Genomic DNA, 23,710 nt, shown 5'->3' with positions numbered 1-23,710 from the left:
ATGAATGAAGGTGAGTATTTTTCCTTCATTCTGGAGGGTATCAGCAAAAGGTTGGACCCTCTACATACGCGGCCGTTTTGTAGCTTTGCCGTGGCAACGACGGGCAGTCATCGCTCCAAGTTGGCAAGCTTTGTTTACATCATATGCGTGTTGCCCGTTTATGCCGTGAGGTGATGTGTTCATTTAGCATCTGTGGGATGTGTTGTAAGTCCATTTGAGTGTAAAGTGCTTAGTTGCCGCCACGTTTTGTGGCCAAATTGACCGCGTGTGTGTTGAGAGGAGTACTTCCGGGTTGTGCGCGCGCATCCGCGCCCGCCACCGCCTTTGTGTTTATTGCACTGTACAATCCACTTGTGTGTTGTTGATTATTGTGCAATCAGTTTGCATTGTTTTACATTAGCACTGATATCCTGTTAACCATAACCCGAAATTCAGAAGTTTTGACATTAGGCTTAATCTTAGAGTTAGCGGGGTTTAATTGGTCGGTGGAGTTGATTTCAACAAATTCCAAGCAGTTTGTCAGATATTTGTTAGTTTCAGGGCTCCGGAGTGGCTAAGCTAGCGCGAAATTATGATATTCCCCTTTAAATTTAATCACTGCAAAGTCAATTACATGTGATGACATTTTTCTGTTGTCATTCTTATGTTGAGGTGGCAAAGGGAGAAAAATGGGTAAAAAGTAACTGATAGATTACTTTTAAAGTAACTTAGTTACTTTGATAATGAAGTAATCAGTAAAGCAACTACATTACTATTTTGAGGCGTAATTAGTAATCAGTAATTAAATTACTTTTTCAAGTAATCTGTGACAACACTGGTGGGGACGATATGGCATAACCTGCATGTACACTTTTTGCTGGGGACGGGGCGTTCTTAATGATCAATGCAAAAGTAAATCTGTATTGACTTATGTTAATTTTTATGTGTATTGGTTCAGGCTACACCATTCTATTCAAACATTTGTTTTCAAAACTTACTAAAGAAACATTTTAAAAACTTCCAGAAAAAATGTCCGGATTTCATGAGCAAATTTAAATTGCATGATTTGAACATAAATTATATTAACATACACAATAAATACAAACTCTTTAATAATCTCAACTATCTAGGAATGCAAAAAAAAAAAAACATTTGTCTTAAGACCACTCAACATTGCCCAAATAAAGAAATTAAATATAACTGAAAAAAATGTCTTTGTCAGAGAATAACCAAAAATAAAAAAATGAACATAAAAAACATGCAGGAGGACACCTCTCTAAGCATCTACCCACTCGAGTTTTGCAGGTTAGCAAGTTCACACAGTTTAATGTTATGCTAACTCGGATGCAGTTTGGGCTTTCAGGAGCAAAATTTGTGGTGTGTTCCTCACTTCCAGATCATTTACGTATTTTTACATTTCATACAGTGGCTGCTGCTTGCCAAAATAAAAATGTCTAATATCCCTACTAGCTAATGTCTGTGTTTGTGTGAGTGTGTGTGGTGTTGGTGGTGGTGGTGGGGGCTGGGGGGGGTCCAAGTCATCAACCAATCAATTGTGCGTTTAGGAGGAAAAAATGGACTGGCACATTCAGCGAGTGAAAAGAGGTACATGTAAGTCTGAACGTAATAAAAATAATTCACTTAATAATTGGTGGGGTCAATTAAAACAAAACATGGGAAGAAATTTAAAAGGCCTATATAACTGAAGTCATTATATAACGCAAAAAAGGTTGCTCAAAAGTTGGTGGGGACAATTTGAGCATCCTGAAAAGTTGGTAGTGTTTTGTCCCTACCGTCCCTATGCAAACCTATGCCCTTGCTTGGCATACAGTGCCCTCCATAATTATTGGCACCCCTGGTTAAGATGTGTTTTTTAGCTTCTAATAATTTTTAAAAATTCAAATAATATGGGACCTTAATGGAAAAAAAGATCTGACGGTCCCAGGCTTCAACTGTGAAGCCTGGGACTTCCAGGCTTCAACTATGACCGTGTACTTTGGTCAGATGAGACCAAGATTGAGCTTTTTGGCAACAAACACTCTAAGTGGGTCTGGCGTGCCACGAAAGATGCGCATGCTGAAAAGCACCTCATACCCACTGTGAAGTATGGGGGTGGGTCAGTGATGCTGTGAGACTGTTTCGCTTCCAAAGGCCCTGGGAACCTTGTTAGGGTGCATGGCATCATGAATGCTTTGAAATACCAGGACATTTTAAATCAAAATCTGTTGCCCTCTTCCCGAAAGCTGAAGATGGGTCGTCACTGGGTCTTTCAGCAAGACAATGACCCTATACATACGGCCAAATCTACACAGAAATGGTTCACCAGACACAAAATCAAGTTGTGAAACATTATAGGAGAAGATTAGGTGCTGTTTTGTTGGCAAAAGGGGGTTGTACAAAGTATTAACACCAGGGGTGCTAATAATTGTGACACACATTATTTGATGTCAAATAATTATTTCTTTATGTGGGATTTTTTCCCCACTGAATAAATGCACTTGTATTGAAGGTTGGATTTTTCTCTTTTTTTCCGTCCCATATTATTTGAATTAAAAAATATATATATTAGAAGCTAAAAAACACATCTTAACCAGGGGTGCCAATAATTATAGAGGGCACTGTACATCTAAGGGTGTTTGATAAACTTCTTCTGCCAGTGTTCTCTTTCTCAACAGGTGACCTCATTACCTTCCAAACATGGCTGCCTACTGTAGCCATGTTCGTGACGTCATTCGACGGGAAAAGCCGAAACTCTCCGAAGATTTAGTCTAATGGTAAACAAGGTCAGGCACTGCAGCTGCCTGCAGCACGCAATCGACTGACCTGCGAGCAAATCCTCCTGTTTTTAGGAGAGAACAAGACGAACTGAGTTTGTCTCTCTGACAATAAAACGGTAAGGTTTTTTGTTTGTCTGTGTGCTACCAAAATTGCATTGAAAACGTCGTTTTACGGGGATAATGTAGCGTGCACGATAGGAAGGAGCGGCGTATTTTATTGCACATTTTGGTGCAGCGGGTATGTCAGGTGAGTCGACGTTGCACTGTTGGGGAAAGTTGCATGGTCATTGCTTGCATATGAATGATAATCAGACGTTTTTAGAGAAGAAGCAAAAAAAAAAAAAAAAATAAAATAATAATAATAAAACAACAACATTCTAGAACATAAAGTTAAAATCTGTTCGATTGTGTATTTTCTTTTAGAATCGTCACATTATTTTACATTTGTGACAATCCCGCAGGACATTTCACAAAGGCAGCCAAGATGTTGCAGTGTTTTCACTTTATGGTGGAGCCCATCAAAAACGCCACATACAAAATAAAGGTAACTCATTCCCTACAAATTGCTCTGGTGTTTAATGTGTAAACTGGATTTGCTTTTGGCTCATGGGTCACCTTGATGCACCTGACGGTATTCTTAAATCGTTTGCTGGGCACTTAACCCTTTTACCCCCACACCTAACTATGGAATAACCATAAAAATATGATTGCATGTACAGCCTTTAGGAAAATATTGCTATGATGATTCAATACTAAGTATAATAACGCACTCCAACCAGTGACAAGTTGACATTTTCTATAATGTTTTAGTAAAATGCTTATAATAAATATTAATCCGGAATTCGCTAAAAAGAAAAATATTAGCAAGATGGTGAGCGACAGATGAGTGAGTGAGATAGTTATTGCATTTAGGGATTTCGTGACGAGGTGAAATATGGCACGAAAACTTGAGAGGATGTTTTTTTTCTCCTCTGCTGACAGGTAAACAGAACAATCAGTATATTTGATGCCTACTTTCAGGTTTGACTTGATTGCTTTCGCGAAAAAGCAATTGCAAGGTTGCAGTTACATCTGTCATCAAATTTACCAAACAAGTTTATTGACACATGAAGGCTGCTTAACTTGCTTTTGCTTTCATCACTTAAGAATTAATCATGAGGATTAAGGAAACATGCAGTCATACTGTAAATGTATCATTTTACCAACACAAAACCCTGATTTCCCTTTCAGACATCGAATACGAAATCCAAGAAAAAAAAGACTGACTACGTGGATGATGATCAGCTGTTTGTTGTGGAAATGGCGAGAGACCTCAGTCGTGTGTGCCAGGTGCTATCGACAATGTATACACCAGATATGTAATTGTAGACAGTCATTCTGTGACATCATGTTGGGAGGTGTCAAAACCGCAAATTAACATGTAATTTTCTTGCTCCATTTATTATGCCGATGTGTCTTACTTTATTCACGAATGCATCATAAAATCAGTATCTCACAAATTACAATTAATCGAAAGGTGTTATCTCCTCTGCAAAAATCTTTCTGTGCAATTGACTGCGCTAGACGTTCTATCCATTAAAACTGGGAGAGTCCAGTCCAAATGGATGTGACATCTGGTCTGGCACAGTCAATGGCAACTAATAAGCTAATAAAGAAAATATCCTCCATTACTATTAAGAGTTACGATGCACGATAATTTCGATTACCTATAATTATCAGCCGATGATGGCAATTATGGCATGATGAAAATAAATTTAACCGTTAATGCAATCCGATAATCATATACTTGACCTAGCCTCCAAATGTACGTAAACGACGCAGTTTTGTCCAATTTTGCGCCGGTGCCCTAATCCCTCCTAAAAGCATTTTTTGTGCAATTATGTATTTACAGTGATCCCTTGTTTTTCGTGGCTAATGGGGACTAGAAACCGCCACAATAAGGGAAAAATCGCAAAGTAGCGCCCCCCCATTTTTTTTTGTGTGTGTGTTTATTGTATTTATTCAGATTTATCATTGGGAAAATTTGCATATAAGACATGTTTTTCACCTTTTTCCCAAAGTATAATTGAAAATAAAAAACGGTCCCAAACGACTATTCTTCTCCCGATTAGTCAGCAGACTTTAGCTTAACGATTTGTCGACCATTCAAATTTTTTTATTTTTTATTTTTTTAAACTAATCTTGCAATTGAATTTTTGTTGATGCTTATTAATCCACAAAACATTTTGGAACACTTAAATTCTTTGTTAAAGTACAAATAAACACATAAATAACAATAATAAATCACAAATAAACAATGAGGTAAAATGCTGATAGCATTAGAATGGAATGTAAACAGATTCAGAACACTGGGACTTCACCTTTCCAACATGATTAAAAAAAAATTCTGTATAATACGTTATAATATAAAGTAAGATTATGCAGTCATGGACTATAGTAAGCAGACCTGTGTTTCTTTTTTTTTTTTTTTATATATCGCACAGTGGATACATCATTCAAGAAAAGTTTAGGGCAAAAAAGTTGCCCTAGAGTTTAAGATGACGCTCGCCACGCTAAATGCTAATGCTAGTGAGAACGCAAATGCTATGCTAACGGTCCGAGCCACCTAGCATCGCGTTTGCAAGGGTGTCACAACCCCCCCCCCCCACCTGCTCTGCACTCTCAGACATCCCTCGTGCAGTTTGAGTAAATTAAAGCAAAGCACACGTTTACATCCTCAAAGATGGGAAAATTAATTAATAAGATTACTCATTACTGACAACAATACCGCCATTATACTCTAACGCCGTGATGAACAATACTGGTTATATGGAGTTATGATCTGCCAGCTTGTTGTCTCCTGTCGTATTCCAAAATTACAACTGGGTGAGGGTGCTTAAAGTGTTCATTTACAGCCGACGTCCTGCCATGGTATGCAATTGCAAGCTTGGCATTGAAGAGACATAAGTCCATGCTTTGGCCACTTTGGTGAGCTTTTTTGGCTTTGTGTCTTTTTCCCCGCTTGGGTGCCGCTATTCTCAACTTTCCGCAGATATTTTCTTTAACCCTTTATTCACCGTGATAATGTGCTCGGCAACGCATTTACATCATCAACGACGTCGACTAGTCGGGACAGCTCTAATGTACTGCATATATATTTTTTAATAAATGTTTTTTAAGCATTTTAAATGTAATAATTATATAGGTTTTAAGCATGTTACTGTCCCACAGTATTGTTTTTAAACAAGAAAAAGTAGACGCCCAATCCATTAAAAAGAAAAAAGTACAAAAATGCTTGTCTTTATTATATATGCTTCATTGAGTGAGTCTACTAAAATCCGCTCAAGCTGCTCACTTACCCACAATGAGTTGCCACAGCAGCTGTTTAAAAAGTTAAATGATGATTGACACATGCAGCGCTCTGATGTTGGAGTCTCTGGCAAGATCAAAGCTCAACCGTCTGTCAATTACCCTTACCTTTAATAAGCAACTACAGTGCACTGCCTGACCGACAAAGAACAGGGTGAGGGAGCGGAGGGAGAGTGAGACTACGCGATCGGCTCGGACAGCTCATCTGTATTTATTTATTAATTTTTTAATTGGGGAAAAAAAATCCGTGATGGACTGAGGGCGAGAAGTTTGAAGCGCGAAGTAGTGAGGGATCAATGTACTTTGGAAGTATTAATAATATTAATTTACAAAAAATAGCAATAAATTCTATTTTTGCACAGTTACATTTGCTCTTGTCTATAATTTTAAATTGTGTATATATATCTTTTAATAGCATTATCGGCTTGACATTATCGGTTATCGGCTGGAAGGAAGAGGAAATGATTGGTTATCGGTATCGGTTCAAAAATTCATTATCGTGCATCACTAATCGAGTAGTGCAAAATCAAATTTACCCCGTGACAACAAATTTTAATTTCAAATAAATAATTGAATCAAAAACAAATCACCAATTAGATCACTATTTAGGTGTAATTCTGTGCAACACATTCAAATGTGAGCTAAGCTAAGTATTAATACTTTTGCAAAACAATATCGTATTTGGAGTACAAATTTCGGGATCTGTTTTCATACAAAATGTCCTCATTTAGTGGCCATGGATCCGTATTTATTCACCAAAGAGTACTGTACTATCTCTTTAGAGGTGGGCGTGGCAGTCTCATTAAACCGTCGCTTACATTATTTTAGCTAATATGCTATATCTACTCTGTAAATTGTGTATGTTGTTGTCGTCAAGACGGGCAAAACATAGTTGTACCAGTTATGAAAAAAGTAATTACAGATAAAATATTATATATTTGCAGAAAAGTATATTTTTCAAGACTTACCTGACAAAATGAGATTCTGATTCAATTTAAGAAATTAGCGTAAAGCAGAATATATCAGCGTTTGATAGTTTTGTCATCACCAAAGCGACCAACATTTGCCACTCTGTTGTGCTTGAAGAGTTCTTCAGTACTGGAGCACATCTGCAACCAGGACGAGATTTGGCCAACCTCACTCTGCTGGGTCTTTATTCTCGAATGGGCTTCCATGTTAGAGAGAAAGGTATTTACAGTGTTGGGGTAATTGGCTCTTCTACGACAATATGAGATCCACACTTTTTACTCACTGACTTTTTGTCTGCAGAAAAGGCCCATGCAAACTGATGGCTGGCCAGAAACCAATGGTAAAAAAACATGCGATCTGGTCGACCAGCAGGACGTGCACAAGGCTAAGTTAAGCCTCCTCGAATGGATTAAAGAGCTGAGAGCACAGCCTGAGGCAAAGATTCATTGACTTTGACCCTCCAAAGTTGTCAATAGTGAGATAATATAACTCTCTATTAATCATAAGTATTGATTGTTGTGCAGCAAAGCGTTTGGCCTGGGGAAACGGTGACAAATGTTCTGGAGGACTTGAGGTCAGCTTGGCGTTGGGGCCGGGTGCCAAACCTTTTGAGTGCCATGGAGCTGGTTTTGTGGACTTTGATGCTCGAGAATTCAGATAAGGTGTGTACATGTTGATGATAAGTAACAAGCTTATTGTATCAAAAAATTCAAGCTTTTATTCAACTCCACAGGATACCATACCGCAGCAGTGGTTGATGTGGAAACAGAAGACAAAGATTGGTAAAAAAAAAAAAAAAAAAAAAAAATTGAAAGTTATATTGCTATATGTTACTATTTTTAAAGATATTTATTTTATTTACAAATTTTCTGTATTTTATCTTCAGGTGCAATATCTTACATTCCTCAACCAGGTCAGTGGCTTTCTGTTGGTCATCATAATTACCATTTCAACTATATAATGATCTCATTGCAAATATTAACACTGGATTTAAACAATTTATATGGAAAAATTTGCTTTTTTGGCAGTGTGGGACTGGATCACAAATGCTGCAGGTAACGTGTTAATTCTGCCAGTTCATATTAGTACTGTATATCGCTTACCCTGCCTATACCCTGCCTACCTTTCTGTTAATTCGTGAATTCTGTTTTGTGCCAGTGGAAGTGACTCTAAACCACGACACAGCCAATCCTGATCTTCTCATCTCAGGAGATGATAAGAGGATGCGCTGCGGCTTGGAGAGGAAAGATATTCCCAACTACCACCAGCGATTTGATGGCTGGTGGTGTGCTGTTGGAATGGTCGGGTTTGAATCGGGCCGCTATTATTGGGAGGTAGAGGTGGGTGAGCGAGACTGGCGGCTAGGCGTAGCCAAAGAGTCCGCTCTGAGGAAAGGATTTAAGTCCCTCAACACTGATACTGGTTACCTGACCCTACGTCTGGAAAGGGGCACTGAGCTTAAAGCACTCACAGTGCCCTTCACAGCCCTCCCACCAGGTCTCATCCCTCGAAAAGTGGGTGTCTACCTTGACTACGATGGCGGCCAGCTGTCCTTCTATGATGTGGACCGTCGTGTTCACATATACACATACAACGAGAGCTTCGATCAAATGCTCTACCCACTGTTTGGTACAGTGGAGATTGCTGATGATCTAGTGATAAGGACCCCTGAAGCAAACACCCAATGTCTCTGTGCCACATCCTGCCTGTGGGGTTAATTTCTTACCTTGCAAACTCTTCCTTCATCGTATTCAGTAGATATCATATTAAGGAATAAAAAGGTTACAAGGTGATGCAATTATACTAATCACGGGTAGGAAATAAAGAACTTGCTGTCAGAGCCCATTGTTGTGCTTTCAAATAGCTTCAAAGTTGACCACTCCCTATGCTGCTGCTGCTACTTTGCTCTTTTCCGCAATTAATTATAAATTGCTCACATATGTGGTGTTTGGAAGGAGAACTGTAGACCCATTGTCATGTACTGTACTGTACTGTAATATTAATCAAAAACTGAATAAACCAAATTAATGTTGGTGGTATTTACTGTCTTGTTTCATGATTAAATGAATGTCACATTGAATGTTTTATAATGGCATGATTTACATTTCCTGATGGGGGGAAAAACAGTTAAAAAAAAAATACGAATGAAACAACGTGGGATGCTGTGATTTTGTCGAAGCATCCCCCCCTTCTAAAAAAAAAATAGAATTTAAGAAACGCCAGTGTGAGTTTTCCATTTGCATCACATCACTGACAAACCAGTACCCATTTGAACATGACCTTCCACATCAAACGAGGTTGGCAGGACTGAAATTTACGATATTTTTCTTCATTTGTGACAATGTTATTACATTTAAACTGAATAAAAAATTAACAATGTAGGCTGTTCATTTCAATTTCCCTCCATTTGTTCATTAAGGATACCTTAATTTTTAAAGTCAATTGCAAAACAAAGCCTAGTGTTCTACATGCCACGTATGATTAGAATTACTGTACTCCACCTGTGGCCGAATAATATTTGCACTTGCTCAAATGAAATGACTTCCAACTAATTTGGTTTCTTTCATTTTTCTCCACATTAAAAAAAAAATAAATAAATAACCCAGGTAAATAAACCCATTACCATTTACCAATGCAAAATAAAGTAAAAAAATAAGTGGACATTCAGCGATGACGCCATCAACGTGCGACACTGCTGCCCATTTTTTTTTAAACTACCAATGGAGGATCGAGGGACAACAACTTTAAAAAAAGCTTTAAAAACCCATTTTGGTTTTGATGGCTTCCGATCCAAAGTGCAGGAAAATGTTGTCAAAGCAGTTGTCCGCGGTAAGTCAAGAGACATGCTCATTGGCGAATTTGCTATTGTGTTTTAATGTCTGACAAGTTTTACACATTAGTCCATATAAAACATAACGAAAGTGAATAGTTTTCCATCTTTAGTTCTGACGACGGATATTAAATCTTTGTCATTGTTAGATTAGTTAATGATGCGTCTTTTTGTAGGTGACAGGGATGTGTTTGTATGTATGCCCACTGGGGCAGGAAAGTCTCTGTGTTATCAACTGCCTGCTGTCCTGGCTAAAGGGATCACTCTGGTTATTTCCCCTCTAATTGCTCTTATTCAGGTTAGTCTATTTTTACAATTATCTTTGAAATGTATGTAATTATTTGCCTTTAACCACTGTGCATATTAATGATGTTCTTTCAGGACCAAGTGGATCACTTGAGATCTCTGAGCATTCCTGCTTGCTCTATCAACTCAAAGCTTGCAGTGGGCGAGCGTCGTTTAATTCTCGCTGACTTGCAGAGTTCAAGCCCAAAGCTCAAGCTTCTCTACATCACACCAGAGATGGTTGCTTCTCCATCATTCCAGCCTTACTTGACTGATTTGTTCTCCCGAGGCCTGCTGTCCTACCTGGCTGTGGATGAGGCTCACTGTGTCTCCCAGTGGGGTCATGATTTCAGACCAGACTACCTCAAACTTGGTGAACTGCGTGCTCGCTTACCTGGGATTCCCTGCATAGCGCTCACTGCGACAGCACCTAAAAAGGTCCAAGAGGACATCGCTCAGTCCCTGAAGCTGCATATGCCACTGTCCTTCACTACGCCTGTTTTTCGCTCTAATTTGCACTATGACGTCATATTCAGTGAGGTTCTTCCAAACCCTTATGTCCACCTCTATGCTTTCATTCGGAAGGCAATGACTCTTGTAGGTGGCTCTAATGGACAGGTTGGTAAATTGGACTTCCTATGTTGTTTTGATTCTTTATTTTCATGATAATTGATTTAGCACCTCATTTTTTCTTTAAGGGAAAACTAGGTATCTTTTTGAGATAGGAAACTTGGTGTATCAGAACCAATTTTTCTTGACAGGGTTGTGGGATTGTGTACTGTCGGACCAGGGAGGGCTGTGAAACCGTAGCCCATCAGCTTACTAAGCTTGGTGTCCTTGCAAAGCCTTATCATGCTGGTAAGTAGTCTTCTATTACTGTTAGAGGAATGGAATGACACGAACCAAATTACTTAGTGCTTATTATTTTTTTATATATTTGTACATTTGCAGGTCTAAAGACAGGAGATCGCACAGAGGCCCAGAGTGACTGGATGAAGGGAAAAGTGAATGTTATTGTGGCTACCATCAGTTTTGGTATGGGTGTAGACAAGGCTAACGTAAGGTAAAGCAGTAAATCTGTAGGATGTTTTATTTTTTTCAAATTCAATAGCTACAGCTTTATGATTACAGTGTATCACAAAAGTGGGTACACCCCTCGTATTTTTGCAGATATTTAAGTACCGTATTTTTCGGACTATAAGTCGCAGTTTTTTTCATAGTTTGGTTGGGGATGCGACTTATACTCTGGAGCGACTTATGTGTGAAATTATTAACACATTATTATATCATTTCAGATGTTATTTGGGTGTTTTGGAGTGACATTGATGGTTTGGTAAACTTGTTAGCATGTTCTTTATGCTAGTTATCTGAATAAGTCTTCATAGCTATGGTAGGTTAACATACCGGCCACGTTCACATTTCGTTGTTCATGCATCATGTAACATTATCATATTGTACATTTATTCAGCATGTTGTTCTCTATTGTATTTTTATTTTAAATTGCCTTTCAAGATGACATATCTGTTCTATGTGTTGGATTTTATCAAGTAAATTTCCCCCCAAAATGCGACTTATACTCCGGTGCAACTAATATGTTTTTTTCCTCTTCTTTGGGCATTTTATGGCTCGTGCGACTTATACTCAGGTGCGACTTATAGTCCGAAAAATACGGTATATCTTTTCATGGGACAACACTGACAAAATGACACTTTGACACAATGAAAATTAGTCTGTGTGCAGCTTATATAATAGAGTTAATTTATTTTCCCCTCAAAAGAAATCAAAATATAGCCATTAATATTTAAACCCCTGGCATCAAAATTGAGTACACCACTTAGAAACTATGTACATCCCTAAATGTCCAAATTGAGTACTGCTTGTCATTTTCCCTCCAAAATGTCATGTGACTCGTTACAGGATTGCTGCAGAGATTGAAGAGGCATTGCAGCATTGCTGCAGAGATTGAAGAGGTGGGGGGTCCACCTGTTAGTGCTCAGACCATACGCGGCACTCTACATCAAATTGGTATGCATGGCTGTCACCCTAGGAGGAAGCCTCCTCTGAAGACGGTACACAAGCCCGCAAACAGTTTGCTGAAGACATGCCAACAAAGCACATAGATTACTGGAACCATGTCCTATAGTCTGATGAGACAAGCGGGCTTTCTTATGTACCGTCTTCAGAAGAGGCTTCCTCCTGGGGTGACAGCCATGCATACAAATTTGATGTAGAGTGCGGTGTATGGTCTGAGCACTAACAGGCTGACCCCCCCACCTCCTCAACCTCTCCAGCAATGCTGACAGCACTCCTGTAACGAGTCACATGACATTTTGGAGGGAAAATGAAAAGCAGTACTCAATTTGGACATTTAGGGATGTGCGTAGTTTCTAAGGGGTGCACTCACTTTTGTTGCCAGGGGTTTAGATATTAGTGGATATATTTCGAGTTCTTTTGAGGGGAAAATAAATTAACTCTATTATATAAGCTGCACACAGACTTTTCATTGTGTCAGTGTTGTCCCATGAAAATATATAAATATCTGTAGAAATGCGAGGGGTGTACTCACTTTTGTGATACACTGTATCTCTATTATTCCACCAGGTTCGTTGCTCATTGGAACCTTGCAAAATCAATGGCAAGCTACTACCAAGAATCTGGGCGAGCAGGAAGAGACGGATTGCCATCGCTCTGTCGCATTTACTACTCCCGTAAAGATAGAGAGCAAATTATGTTTCTCATCAATCAAGAGGTTGCACGTAAAAAGGTCAGCATAGCAGCAACCACTACAGCAGTGATAAGGAGTTTCTGTTAATTTTACCACCAATCAAATTGCCAATTTTTGACTGCAGGAAAAACGTAACTATGCAAAGGAATCAGATAAAACGGCCATTACTGACTTTGACGCCATGGTGCGTTTTTGTGAACAGGAAAGGTAAGTGAAGACATCACACATCAGATACGCTGTCTTTATTGGCTTATTCATGTAAATATCTTTGGCTAAAAACTTTATACATTACTTACATGTCTAATACAGGTTAAATAAGGTCTGGTTGGAAATGAATTGGGTTTATTTCCTAATGTGTACAGCAGAGGGCAGACCTGACCATTCAGTGTGTGCAATTTTGCGGTTTTAGGATGCGCTCCAACAGCAATTCATAAAGTGAACGTCATTCCTGATGAAGTTAAAGGAGGCAGTAAAAAACAAGTTTAATGTCCACGTTCATGTTTTTCTGAAAGAAAAAGAAAATCAACATGTTGATGTTGTTCCATATGTATTCCATTTATGGGCTCACATGGTCGAATATGGTTTGGTTGTGTTTGTCCTTCAATCAGGAGGGCTGTTGTTGTAAGTTGAGTCAAGGAATGTTGTTTGTCAGCTTCATCAGGTGTGTCAGTGAGTCAGGACATCAATGTTACTGTCAGTTAAAGGGCCGGGACTCTTCCACCCTCCTGGACACACCCTTGCCTGACCACATCGTTCATGGCAAGTGCTTGTATCACAGGTTCTCAGTGTGAAACTTGATTACCTTGGCACAAACCTTTTTTTTTTTTTTTTTTTTTTAAATCTTAATGAGGATAAGTGATGTGGTAAATGATTGAAAGCATTAGATTATGTCAGATGCTTGCTTCTTTTTGCGCTTGCGGCAGCAACAGGCGCAGTAGTGAAAGCATGATGTGCAGGTCAGAGCGGCTATACCAAAAACCACCACTGCAAGACAGCAAATAAACAATGTGTTAGACCAAAATCCAGCTTCTTATTCACAGCAGGAGCACAGACTCACAGATGAATGTTAAAAGGATGAGGAAAGCTACTATTTCGATAGGGCTGGCATTGGGCAAATCCTGCAGCTTGGCCCAAATCTTGTTTAGAAGACTCAGTGCTTCGTCTTTGGGGTCCATCCTAATGAGACAACAATTAGCACTTTTTGAATGCTTAAAAAAGTTAGGGGGGTAAGGCTAACTTAATTTTTTTTTTCAAAATTATCAGTCCGCCTCATGTTCTAGTGTGCCTTATGTATGATTTCTGCTTGTGTTTAATGACTTTATACCTCTTTTGTTGGCGCATAACTGTATTACTGCTCCCATAATTAATTAGATAACAATAAAAACAATAGTTCCAGTGTTAAAAGATCAAGAACAGAAAATAGAAACACAATATAAACTTCTTCATTGATAGTCCAAAAAATGTGCTACTTCCCATCCCTGCCTTCTTGTTTTTTTAAGAAAGGGAACGTGAGAGGACTCTTGTAAGTGCAAACAGTGTGTTAACCTGTTTGGCATAGAGATAAAGGAGACATGGCATTTCTCAGGGTGTTGTCCTGACCTAGTTTACTGTTTAATAACCAGGGGTGAAAGTGGCTAGAATGTCTTGCCGGAACTCCCTGACAAAATAACAGTTAATAAAAATACCATACACTAACCCCAACCTCCCTCTCCTAATTTTCATTTCAATTTGGGCTACTTAAGAACATACGAATTACAGTACATTAAAATTGAAGATAATGTAAACAGTGACTTACTGTATATATTGTTTATATAAAAAAGTAACAAACATTAACAAAAATATATGCAAATAAGTTGTGAAATGGAAAAATATTTTGAAGATAACGCAAACATTGACGTTTTTATATTATAAGGAAATAAATAGGTAGCCTAACATAGGTAAATGAAGTCCAATGTGCACATTGCTATATTGCCAAATGTTTCACATTTGAGACAAGCATTTCCGGACCTCTTTGCAGTAAAAAAAAAAAAAAAAAGTTTAAAACCTTATTGTGTTCAATCTCACTTTAGTTATATTTGTTTTATTACGTGAACTGCATGTAATGCTTAATGTATCATTTATGATACAAAGTAGAGAACATATAGCTATATTAATTTTAAAAAAATGTTTTCAAAAAATTATTATATCATGTTTAAGGACCACATACAGGTTTCAAATTATTTTAAAACATTTTCAAAAAATTATTATATCATGTTTAAGGACCACATAAAGCTTTCAAATTATTTAAAAAAAAATCTGAATTTTCTGTTCATTATTTCTGGGGTCAGACATTATAACATGGAAGATAATAAAATAAAATAAGCCTCTTCAACTAGTTCCTTTCTCTTAAAGAGCTGAACGATTTTCCATTGCGTTGCCCTTTTTTATATCGCATGAATTCAACAAGCTTGTTCGTTTTTTGTTTGTTTTTTTTGTCCCAGAAACATGCATTTGAACCAATCAGAGCTAACTAGCCATGCTGATCACATGTCAGTATGTCAACCAGTTGAACGGACAACTGGAGTCTAGGCATGGTGGTTTCTGCAGGCGCACATCGACACGAGTCGAGTCTCTCGTTGGATTCATCAGATACACACACTGGGAGAACTTCATGCCGTCCGTGGAATAAAAAATCAGTATCGGTGGAAATGGATGACGCTACACAAGCACTTTATTAGGCTTTTTTTTTTTTTTTTTTTTAACACTTGTGTATGTAAAAATCTGGCGTTGGAAGATCGTTTTCCTCTTGACAATGCATGTGTGGCTGCCTTTTTTTTAAATGGAGGTTTGACAGTTGCCGTCATATTTTTGGTATCAAAGCACCGTTCCACCCCGTTCTACCTCCGAATTTTATATTGGAACGATGTTCCGGACCGTTCTGGCCCACTTTCACCCCTGTTAATAACCAATGTCTAATGCAAACCACCCTGAAGAGCATAATTGGCATTAAAAATGTGAATGGATAGTTAATGGTTGACCTTGCATTGAATTCCAGTTTTCGTCATAAGAAAATGAATGGTTGAGGTTCATCATCGATGTGGTTTGTAATTTTATTCCAATTGCTTATGTGACACTGCTCTTTGCTTTGCAAACACTTGTCACCATTGTGCTTACCACACACTTACTTGCCAATTGCCATGCGAGGATTTAATACAACTCATTGGTTGCTATTGACACTGAATGATGTCAAATCCATTTGAACCTCATTCATTTGCTGATAACCCTCTCAGTTCAAATGGATTGGACGTCTGTTAGTGAGTCACAGGAAAATAATGAAACGAGCCACAAACGAGTAAAGGGTTTAAATTTAAACATTACATTTTCAAATTTGATCCAGTCAGCCAAATATGAATGAGATGAAATAAATTAGGCATAGTCTTTCAAATCAGATGAGACTAAAGGCAGGGGTGAAAGTGGGCTGGAACAGTCCGGAACGCAGTTCCGGTAAGAGATTCGGGTCAGGAACGAGGCGGAACGGTGCTTTGCTCCCGAAATATGAGCCCGGGATTGAACCACTAATCTCAGAACTGTGAGGGGAAGGTGCTTACCACTGTGTGTGTGAAACCTGTTGTGTTTTATTAGATGGGGCTTTGCAAGGCAAAGGCCCATATTGTAAAATTGCTTTTTTTTTTTTTGAGTGGCGTTGCTGGCGCACCCCACAGCCCAAATCGTTTGACCGACCATAACCGTTCAGATGTCAAAATGACTGGAATTTTCGCGCGACACAGGAAATTTTTCGAACAAATTTGCCGTTCGCTCGTAAACGTGATTTTTCTTTTTAAAATACAAACATTTTTCAAACCGCTACTTTTTTGACAATTTTTGGACCATATTACATAATGCACACATCAAAAACTCCGGGACGGTAAGGGGCATAAAAGTTGTATACAGAATTTGGCAAAAATGTATAGTTCCCCCCAAATTCACCGAAAACTCTCGCGTTCGTTTCTGCCAGTGACAGCCATGTACGTCCAAAATTCCCATTCATTTTCAATGGCAGGAAAACATAGGTTCTTGTGATTTTTGACCATTTACCATTAGAGCCCTTTGACATTCTGTGACCTGATATCAACAGGACGTGTCCCCAAAATTTTCCGAAATCAATGGGAAGTGACCCCAAAATGTCCCCAGATTGACAGGAAGTTACCTGATATCAATAGGACGTGTCCCCCAAATAGATATCAACAGGACATGTCCCCCAAATGTCCCCAAATCAACAGTAAGTGACCTGATATCAAGAGAACGCATCCCCGAAATGTCCTCAAATCAACGGGAAGCGACCTGATAGATCCCATCGTAATTTCTCTTGAAATTGCAATTTCTAGTTGGCATCTCGGTGGTTTTAGGAGGTTTAAGCCCCACCAAACCAAAAAAAAAAAAAAGGGCTCCGTGCCGAACTTTGTCAGGCAGTTCCGGCAAGAAAGTCTAGTCACTTTCACCTCTGACTAAAGATAATGAAAAATTAATATTTTAAAGATGAAATTTCATCTTTACTGTAAGAAATAATGTGTCAAACTTGCAACTCTATAAAATGTTATAAAATTCTTGCCGTCCTTGCAAAATATCTAATTTGAAGAGGAATAACTAAATTTTAGCAAAGTGTCGCTTTATATCCTGGGAGTTCCATTGGTCAGGAACCGTAACCCTGACAAAAAAACTATAAGAAATACAAATGTAATTAGAATTACCACTGAAATTCAGACACAGCGGTCGTATCATATTTCATGTTAATTTTTTGCCATTAAAAATAATTTTACACATAGCAAAGTCCAAACTGACACTCAACAACATGGTAGTGAGGAGAAAAGTTAACGGCATGGAATTCCTCCCTACGACACTTACCTGGGTGCGTGTTGTTTTTGTTGCTGGAATGAGCAGTTTGTCATCCAGAGCTCCACAGAATATATTCAGCCTTCATACTGAGATCGAAATATAATTCTTTAAGTACAGATGTTTATCTGCAAGGACAAAATACACAGAATACATTAGGTTTTCATTGTATTTAGTTTTGGTCCAAATATACAGAATACATCAAGTTTTCATTGTATTTAGTTTTAGTTGTGGGAATGGTAGCCTACTTACTGCAGTGTTTTCTTCCAAAGCTTTCAGTCCACGCTGAGAGCAGCAAAGAGCCTTTTTGTGTGCTTCTCTCTCCCCACCTCTTTTATGGAAATGTTTTCGCCTCCTTCTCATGGCTCCCTCAACAGCGTCCGTCTTTCCTGCGAAGCAGTCCACATGTTGTTAAAGTGGCTCCCAGCACTGCCTTTGTTTATGTGCGCGCTTGTGTGCGTACAGCCTGTTGCATAATACAAGTAAAAACTTGTAGGCGTGCCGCCTGCTCTTCTTTAATGTATAGGAATCTTCGGTGAAAAATATCAAGCTGGAGCACTTTTTATAGAGATGTTATACACTGCTGGCCGAAAGTATTGGCACCCTGCAATTCTATCAGATAATGCTGAATTTCTCCCAGAAAACGATTGCAATTACAAATGCTTTAGTAGTAATTGCTTCATTTATTTTGCTTGCAATGAAAAAACACAAAAGAGAATGGGGGAAAAAAATGATCATTTTACACAAAACTCAAAAAATGGGCTGGACAAAAGTATTGACACCCTAAAGCCAAATACATGGTAGCACAACCTTTAGACAAAATGAATGCGAACAACCGCTTCTGATATCCATCAATGAGTTTCTTACAATGGCTGCTGGAATTTTAGACCACTCGTCTTTGGCCAACTCCTCCAGGTCTCTAAGATTTGAAGGGTGCCTTCTCCAAACTACCATCTATGGGATTCAGGTCTGGACTCGTTGCTGGCCACTTTACAAGTCTCCAGTGGTTTCTCTCAAACAATTTTCTAGTGCTTTTTGAAGTGTGTTTTGGGTCATTGTCCTGCTGGAAGACCCATGACCTTTGAGGGAGACTCAGCTTTCTCACATTGGGCCCTATATTATGCTGCAAAATTTGATGGTTGTCTTCAGACTTCATAATGCCATGCACACGGTCAAGCAGTCCAGTCCGAGAGGTAGCAAAGTAACCCCAAGACATCAGGGAACCTCCGCCACGTTTGACTGTGGGGACCGTGTTCTTTTCTTTGAAGGCCTCGTTTTTTTCCCTGTAAACTCTGTGTTGATGCCTTTTCCCAAAAAGCTCTACTTCTGTCTCATCTGACCAGAGAACATACTTCCAAAACGTTTTTGGATCACTTAGGTAAGTTTTGGCAAACTGTAGCTTGTCTCTGGGTCAGAAGTGGGGTCTTCCTAAGTATCCTACCATTGAGTCCCTTTTCATTCAGACGCCGACGGATAGTACGGGTTGACACTGTTGTACCCTTGGACTGCAGGACAGCTTGAACTTGTTTGGATGTTAGTCGAGGTTCTTCATCCACCATCCGCACAATCTTTCGTTGGAATCTCTCGTCAATTTTTCTTGTCCGTCCACATCTAGGGAGGTTAGCCACAGTACCATGGGCTTTACACTTATTGATGACACTGCGCACGGTAGACACAGGAACATTCAGGTCTTTGGAAATGGACTAGTGTCCTTGAGATTGCCCATGCTTCCTCACAATTTTGCTTCTCAAGTCGTCAGACAGTTCTTTGGTCTTCTTTCTTTTCTCCATGTGCAATGTGGTATACAAAGGACAGAGGTTGAGTCAACTTTAATCCATTTTTTAATGTTTTCAGATTTTATCAGTTTTATTTGCTGTCTGACTTTTATCGTGATGCGTTGTTTTGTTTCTTTGTTATTTTTTTATTCATGTCATTGTATATTTTATTTACTATGAGCCATGTTTGTCTTTGTTGTAAAGCACTTTGGGGACCTTTCGGGTTTTGTAACGGGCTATAAAAATGAAATTTGATTTGATTTAACTGGCTGCAAGTGTGACTTAGTTATTGCCACCACCTGTTATGTGCCACAGGTAAGTAACAGGTGCTGTTAATTACACAAATTAGAGAAACATCACATGATTCTTCAAAGGGTGCCAATACTTTTGTCCGGCCCATTTTTGGAGTTTTGTGAAAAATGATAATGATTTAATTTTTTTCCCATTCTCTTCTGTTTTTTCATTGCAAGTAAAATAAATGAAAATATTACTACCAAAGTATTTGTAATTGCAATCATCATTTTTTTTTAGGAGAAATTTAGCATTATCTGACAGAATTGCTGGGGGGGCCAATGCTTTTTGCCAGCAGTATATGTGTCCAGGAAAATGCAAAATTAATGTGAGTAACGTGTTCATAAGACGGTACTTGCTCAGGGAATGCGTCCTTTTTAGAGACATTTTGATGCAAGTTTAAGACATTTATATGTCTAAGCTGTTAAAAAAAGTCCTCACTAAATGGCTCAACTAAACTCAAAACACATAGATGGCACTAAATTCACTGTTTTCTGTTGTTACCCCCACGTTACAATGGAATGTCCAGTTGATTGGGAAGTAAAACAAAGGCTGCATTTAAAAATAAACATAATTGGTAGCAGCAGAATGTCATTTACTATTTGTGTTTTAGAAAAGATCAATACAGAGTACTGTACTGTCCCATGTAGGGCAACAAACAGATTTTTTTTTAATGTAATTGTTTTTTTTTTTTTTTATTGCAAAAGGTTCAACAAAGTTAGCTGTTCTTTGCCAAAGACAAAATCCAGCAAACAGTTATTGAATAGATTATCCATGAGTTTGTTTCTTTGTGTACGTAGTAATTTTTTTGGTTTTGGGGGCTCACAGCACAAAAAGGTGCAAAGGAATTTTTTTTAAGGATAGATGTTTTAGCCTTTATTCACATCATTTTTGTTTAACATTTTAGATTTTGTTGAACTTGTGTCGAGCATTCTGTATTCTGTTGATATTGTCTTCTAAAAAAAAAAAAAAGTGGAGGTTGGCGCGAGTTGGAAAAAATCGGAACCAAATTTTTGGCTGAGATTTTATTTTTAGGCATATTGCCAAGCCTTGGTACCATGTTGAATTTCTCTTCTTTATGTGAGTCTTTGATGAATTACTCTCCTTTGTCTTGCAATATTGCCGAACACACTGTACTGGTAATCCGGTGTACTGAACCAAACCACCAGGGGTGAAAGTGGCTAGACTTTCTTGTCAGAACTCCCTGACATAAAGGTTGCCAAGGAGCCAGAATTTTTATCTGTTTTTAGAGGGTTGATTTTTGTTCAAAATTGTGCAAAATAACAGATAACAAAACACCATACAGTAACCCCAACCTCCATCTCCTATTTTTATTTTTTTCTCATTTTCTCACATCTAAAGGCAAAACTTAAATGTGAACTACTTAAGAATATAGGACGTACAGAAAATTAAAATTGAAGACTATGTAAACATTGATATATATTTATATATGAAAAAAGAAGTAAAATATATAAGCCAAAAAAAAAAAAAAATACATTATGCACAGTGAAATGGAATATATTTTGAAGACAACGCAAACATTGACTTTTTATATATATATTAGGGCTGTCAAACGATTAAAATTTTTAATCGAGTTAATTACAGCTTAAAAATTAATTAATCGTAATTAATCGCAATTAATCGCAATTCAAACCATCTATAAAATATGCCATATTTTTCGGTAAATTATTGTTGGAATGGAAAGATAAGATGGATATATACATTCAACATACGGTACATAAGGACTGTATTTGTTTATTATAACAATAAATCAACAAGATGGCATTAACATTATTAACATTCTGTTAAAGCGATCCATGGATAGGAAGACTTGTAGTTCTTAAAAGATGAATATTAGTACAAGTTATAGAAATGTTATATTAAAACGCCTCTTAATGTTTTTGTTTTAATAAAATTTGTAAAATTTTCAATCAAAAAATAAACTAGTAGCCCTGTCCTCAATGTGTGTGAGTACACAAATTGACGGATAGCGAACATAAGTTCCAAAAAGAAATCAGACGGTGTGGCAAAGTTGCATGGGCTTTACTGAAGTCATCTCTTTTTGACAGGAGCACGTTTCTTGTATTTTTGTAAAACTGAAAATAACAAGGCAATGTGTCAATAACTTGCATAAATCACAAAATAACATAAAATGTACACACACGTGTCCATTTGAGCAGTAGCACTAGCCAATTAGCTCACAAGCATCTAACAATGTAACTGCATTTCACCATATATGTGAACAAATTCAAATACACATCATCAATAACTATCTAATGCTCATGAATATAAACAAAGGAGGAATATAACTCACAAGCGATGCATGTATTAGACACAAACAGTGTGATGGGGCTATGAGAACTGCCACTGAATACTGGATGCGGACGTTAGCTGGTCTGAATAGCACTGTCTATTAGCGTGAGTTCGCGTCGACGTATAATCATGTCAGAAAAGCGCGCCGAAACCCAAATAATCAGCTGCACTGAATCGCCAGCAGAGGGCGACATTACGCCACATAACATATGCAAGTCACACCCAAGCGCCAGCAGAGGGCGGAAAAACTCCATAAAACACAATTCACAAGTTGGCCTTTCACTGTACTGACATTTAAATCTGAGCGGGCCTAGTGCGTTAATTGCGTCAAATATTTTAACGTGATTAATTAAAAAAATTAATTAACGCCCATTAACGCGATAATTTTGACAGCCCTAATATATATATATATATACATTCATATTATTAGGAAATAAATAAGTAGCCTAACACAGGTAAGTCCAAAGTGCACATTAACGAAATTGCCAAATGTATCATATTTGAGACAAGCTTTTCTGGACCTGATTGCAGTTTAAAAAATGCTTAAAACCTTATTGTGTTGAATATCACTTTAGTTATATTTGTTATACCACCAGAACTGCATCTAATGCTTAATGTATCATTTGTGGTACAAATTAGAGAACATATAAACAAATTAGAGAACATATATAGAAATTAGTTTTAAAAAATAAATGTTAAAATAATTATGTTTGAGGATCACATCAAGCTTTCAAATTTAAAAAATCTGAATTTTCTGTTTATTATATCTGGAGTCAGGCATTATAACATAGAATATATTCTGAACCTCCCTATCAGAGCAAATAAAATAAGCCTATTCAACTCTTTCCTTTCTCTTAAAGATCTGATCAATTTTCTGATGCATTGCCCTTTTTTATTTATCACATTAATTCAGCAAGCTTGTCCTTTTCTTTCATTTTTTTGTTGTCTCAGAAACATGTGCATTTGAACCAATCAGAGCTAACTCCATTCTTGTCACATGTCAGGATATCAGCCAATCTAACGGACAACTGGAGTCCAGGGAGGGTGGTTTACTGCTCGCATTCGCACATTGACGCAAGTTGACTGTCTCATTGGACTCGGATACACACGCTGGGAGAACTCCTGTAACTCCGTGGAATTAATAAATAATAAATATCGGTGAAATGGATAACTATACACAAGCACTTTATTAGGCTTGTAGTTAACACTTGTTGTCTGATGCTAGTAAATTGTTTTCTTCTTGGAAGTGGTACGTGTGGCAGCCTGGCAGTTTTTTTTAACATGGAGGTTTGAAAGTTGCCGTAATATTTTTGGGATTACAGCACCATTCCGCCCCTGAATTTATACCGGAACGGCATTCCTGACTGTTCCAGCCCACTTTCACACCTGCAAACCACTGTGGCATTTGAAGCCAACTAATTGTTGGCTTTATATTGCTTTTAACTACTTGTTTATGCAAATGTAAAAAATAAAATTTCAGTTAGGACGCATTATAGTTTGATGCTACAAAACTGTGTCTAAATGTCTGAAGAAATACCATTTGATTTTT

At 38.0% G+C, this 23,710-nt stretch overlaps 2 protein-coding genes and 1 long non-coding RNA gene across 7 annotated transcripts in view; 2 read left to right on the top strand and 1 right to left on the bottom strand.

Annotated features, from left to right (window-relative positions):
- The first annotated feature begins 2,729 nt into the window (after positions 1-2,729).
- si:ch211-120g10.1 (E3 ubiquitin-protein ligase TRIM58) lies at positions 2,730-9,281 on the top strand. 4 transcript variants are annotated; one of them, XM_057816952.1, is made up of 10 exons: positions 2,730-2,872; positions 3,218-3,300; positions 3,987-4,085; positions 7,191-7,292; positions 7,374-7,508; positions 7,598-7,735; positions 7,807-7,855; positions 7,960-7,986; positions 8,102-8,128; positions 8,232-9,281. In XM_057816952.1, the coding sequence occupies exons 2-10, from the start codon at positions 3,241-3,243 to the stop codon at positions 8,789-8,791; spliced, it is 1,197 nt and encodes a 398-aa protein (XP_057672935.1). In that variant the 5' UTR covers positions 2,730-2,872; positions 3,218-3,240; the 3' UTR covers positions 8,792-9,281. The 4 variants fall into 4 exon arrangements, with proteins under 4 accessions (XP_057672935.1, XP_057672937.1, XP_057672936.1 ...); XM_057816953.1 differs by having other exon boundaries at positions 2,759-2,872; positions 3,180-3,300; XM_057816951.1 differs by having other exon boundaries at positions 2,868-3,003.
- A 446-nt stretch (positions 9,282-9,727) lies between these two features.
- recql5 (RecQ helicase-like 5) overlaps positions 9,728-23,710 on the top strand; it is a 37,738-nt gene continuing 23,755 nt past the window's right edge. The window contains exons 1-7 of the mRNA XM_057816950.1: positions 9,728-9,902; positions 10,080-10,201; positions 10,285-10,806; positions 10,950-11,046; positions 11,140-11,251; positions 12,790-12,952; positions 13,038-13,120. Coding sequence (XP_057672933.1) covers positions 9,794-9,902; positions 10,080-10,201; positions 10,285-10,806; positions 10,950-11,046; positions 11,140-11,251; positions 12,790-12,952; positions 13,038-13,120 — 1,208 coding nt within the window. The 5' untranslated portion in view covers positions 9,728-9,793. The remainder of the gene's footprint in view (positions 9,903-10,079; positions 10,202-10,284; positions 10,807-10,949; positions 11,047-11,139; positions 11,252-12,789; positions 12,953-13,037; positions 13,121-23,710) is intronic.
- Positions 12,602-22,250, bottom strand: LOC130904288 (uncharacterized). 2 transcript variants are annotated; one of them, XR_009060832.1, is made up of 5 exons: positions 22,163-22,250; positions 18,035-18,171; positions 17,795-17,910; positions 13,971-14,089; positions 12,602-13,897 (listed from the first exon to the last, which is right to left on the bottom strand). It is a non-coding gene; the product is annotated as an uncharacterized LOC130904288 (long non-coding RNA). The 2 variants fall into 2 exon arrangements; XR_009060831.1 differs by lacking the exon at positions 22,163-22,250 and having other exon boundaries at positions 12,603-13,897; positions 18,035-18,223.

The sequence above is a fragment of the Corythoichthys intestinalis genome, chromosome 16 (genome assembly GCF_030265065.1).
Source record: "Corythoichthys intestinalis isolate RoL2023-P3 chromosome 16, ASM3026506v1, whole genome shotgun sequence".
NCBI lineage: Eukaryota > Metazoa > Chordata > Actinopteri > Syngnathiformes > Syngnathidae > Corythoichthys > Corythoichthys intestinalis.
This window is presented reverse-complemented; position numbering and strand designations above follow the sequence as displayed.

Bases quoted from the DNA above. Each gene is read 5' to 3' on its own strand.
- si:ch211-120g10.1 (XM_057816951.1), top strand. The intron at 4,086-7,190 runs GTGCTATCGACA...TTGTGCTTGAAG, and splicing joins ACCTCAGTCGTGTGTGCCAG to AGTTCTTCAGTACTGGAGCA. The intron at 7,293-7,373 runs GTATTTACAGTG...TTTTGTCTGCAG, and splicing joins CTTCCATGTTAGAGAGAAAG to AAAAGGCCCATGCAAACTGA.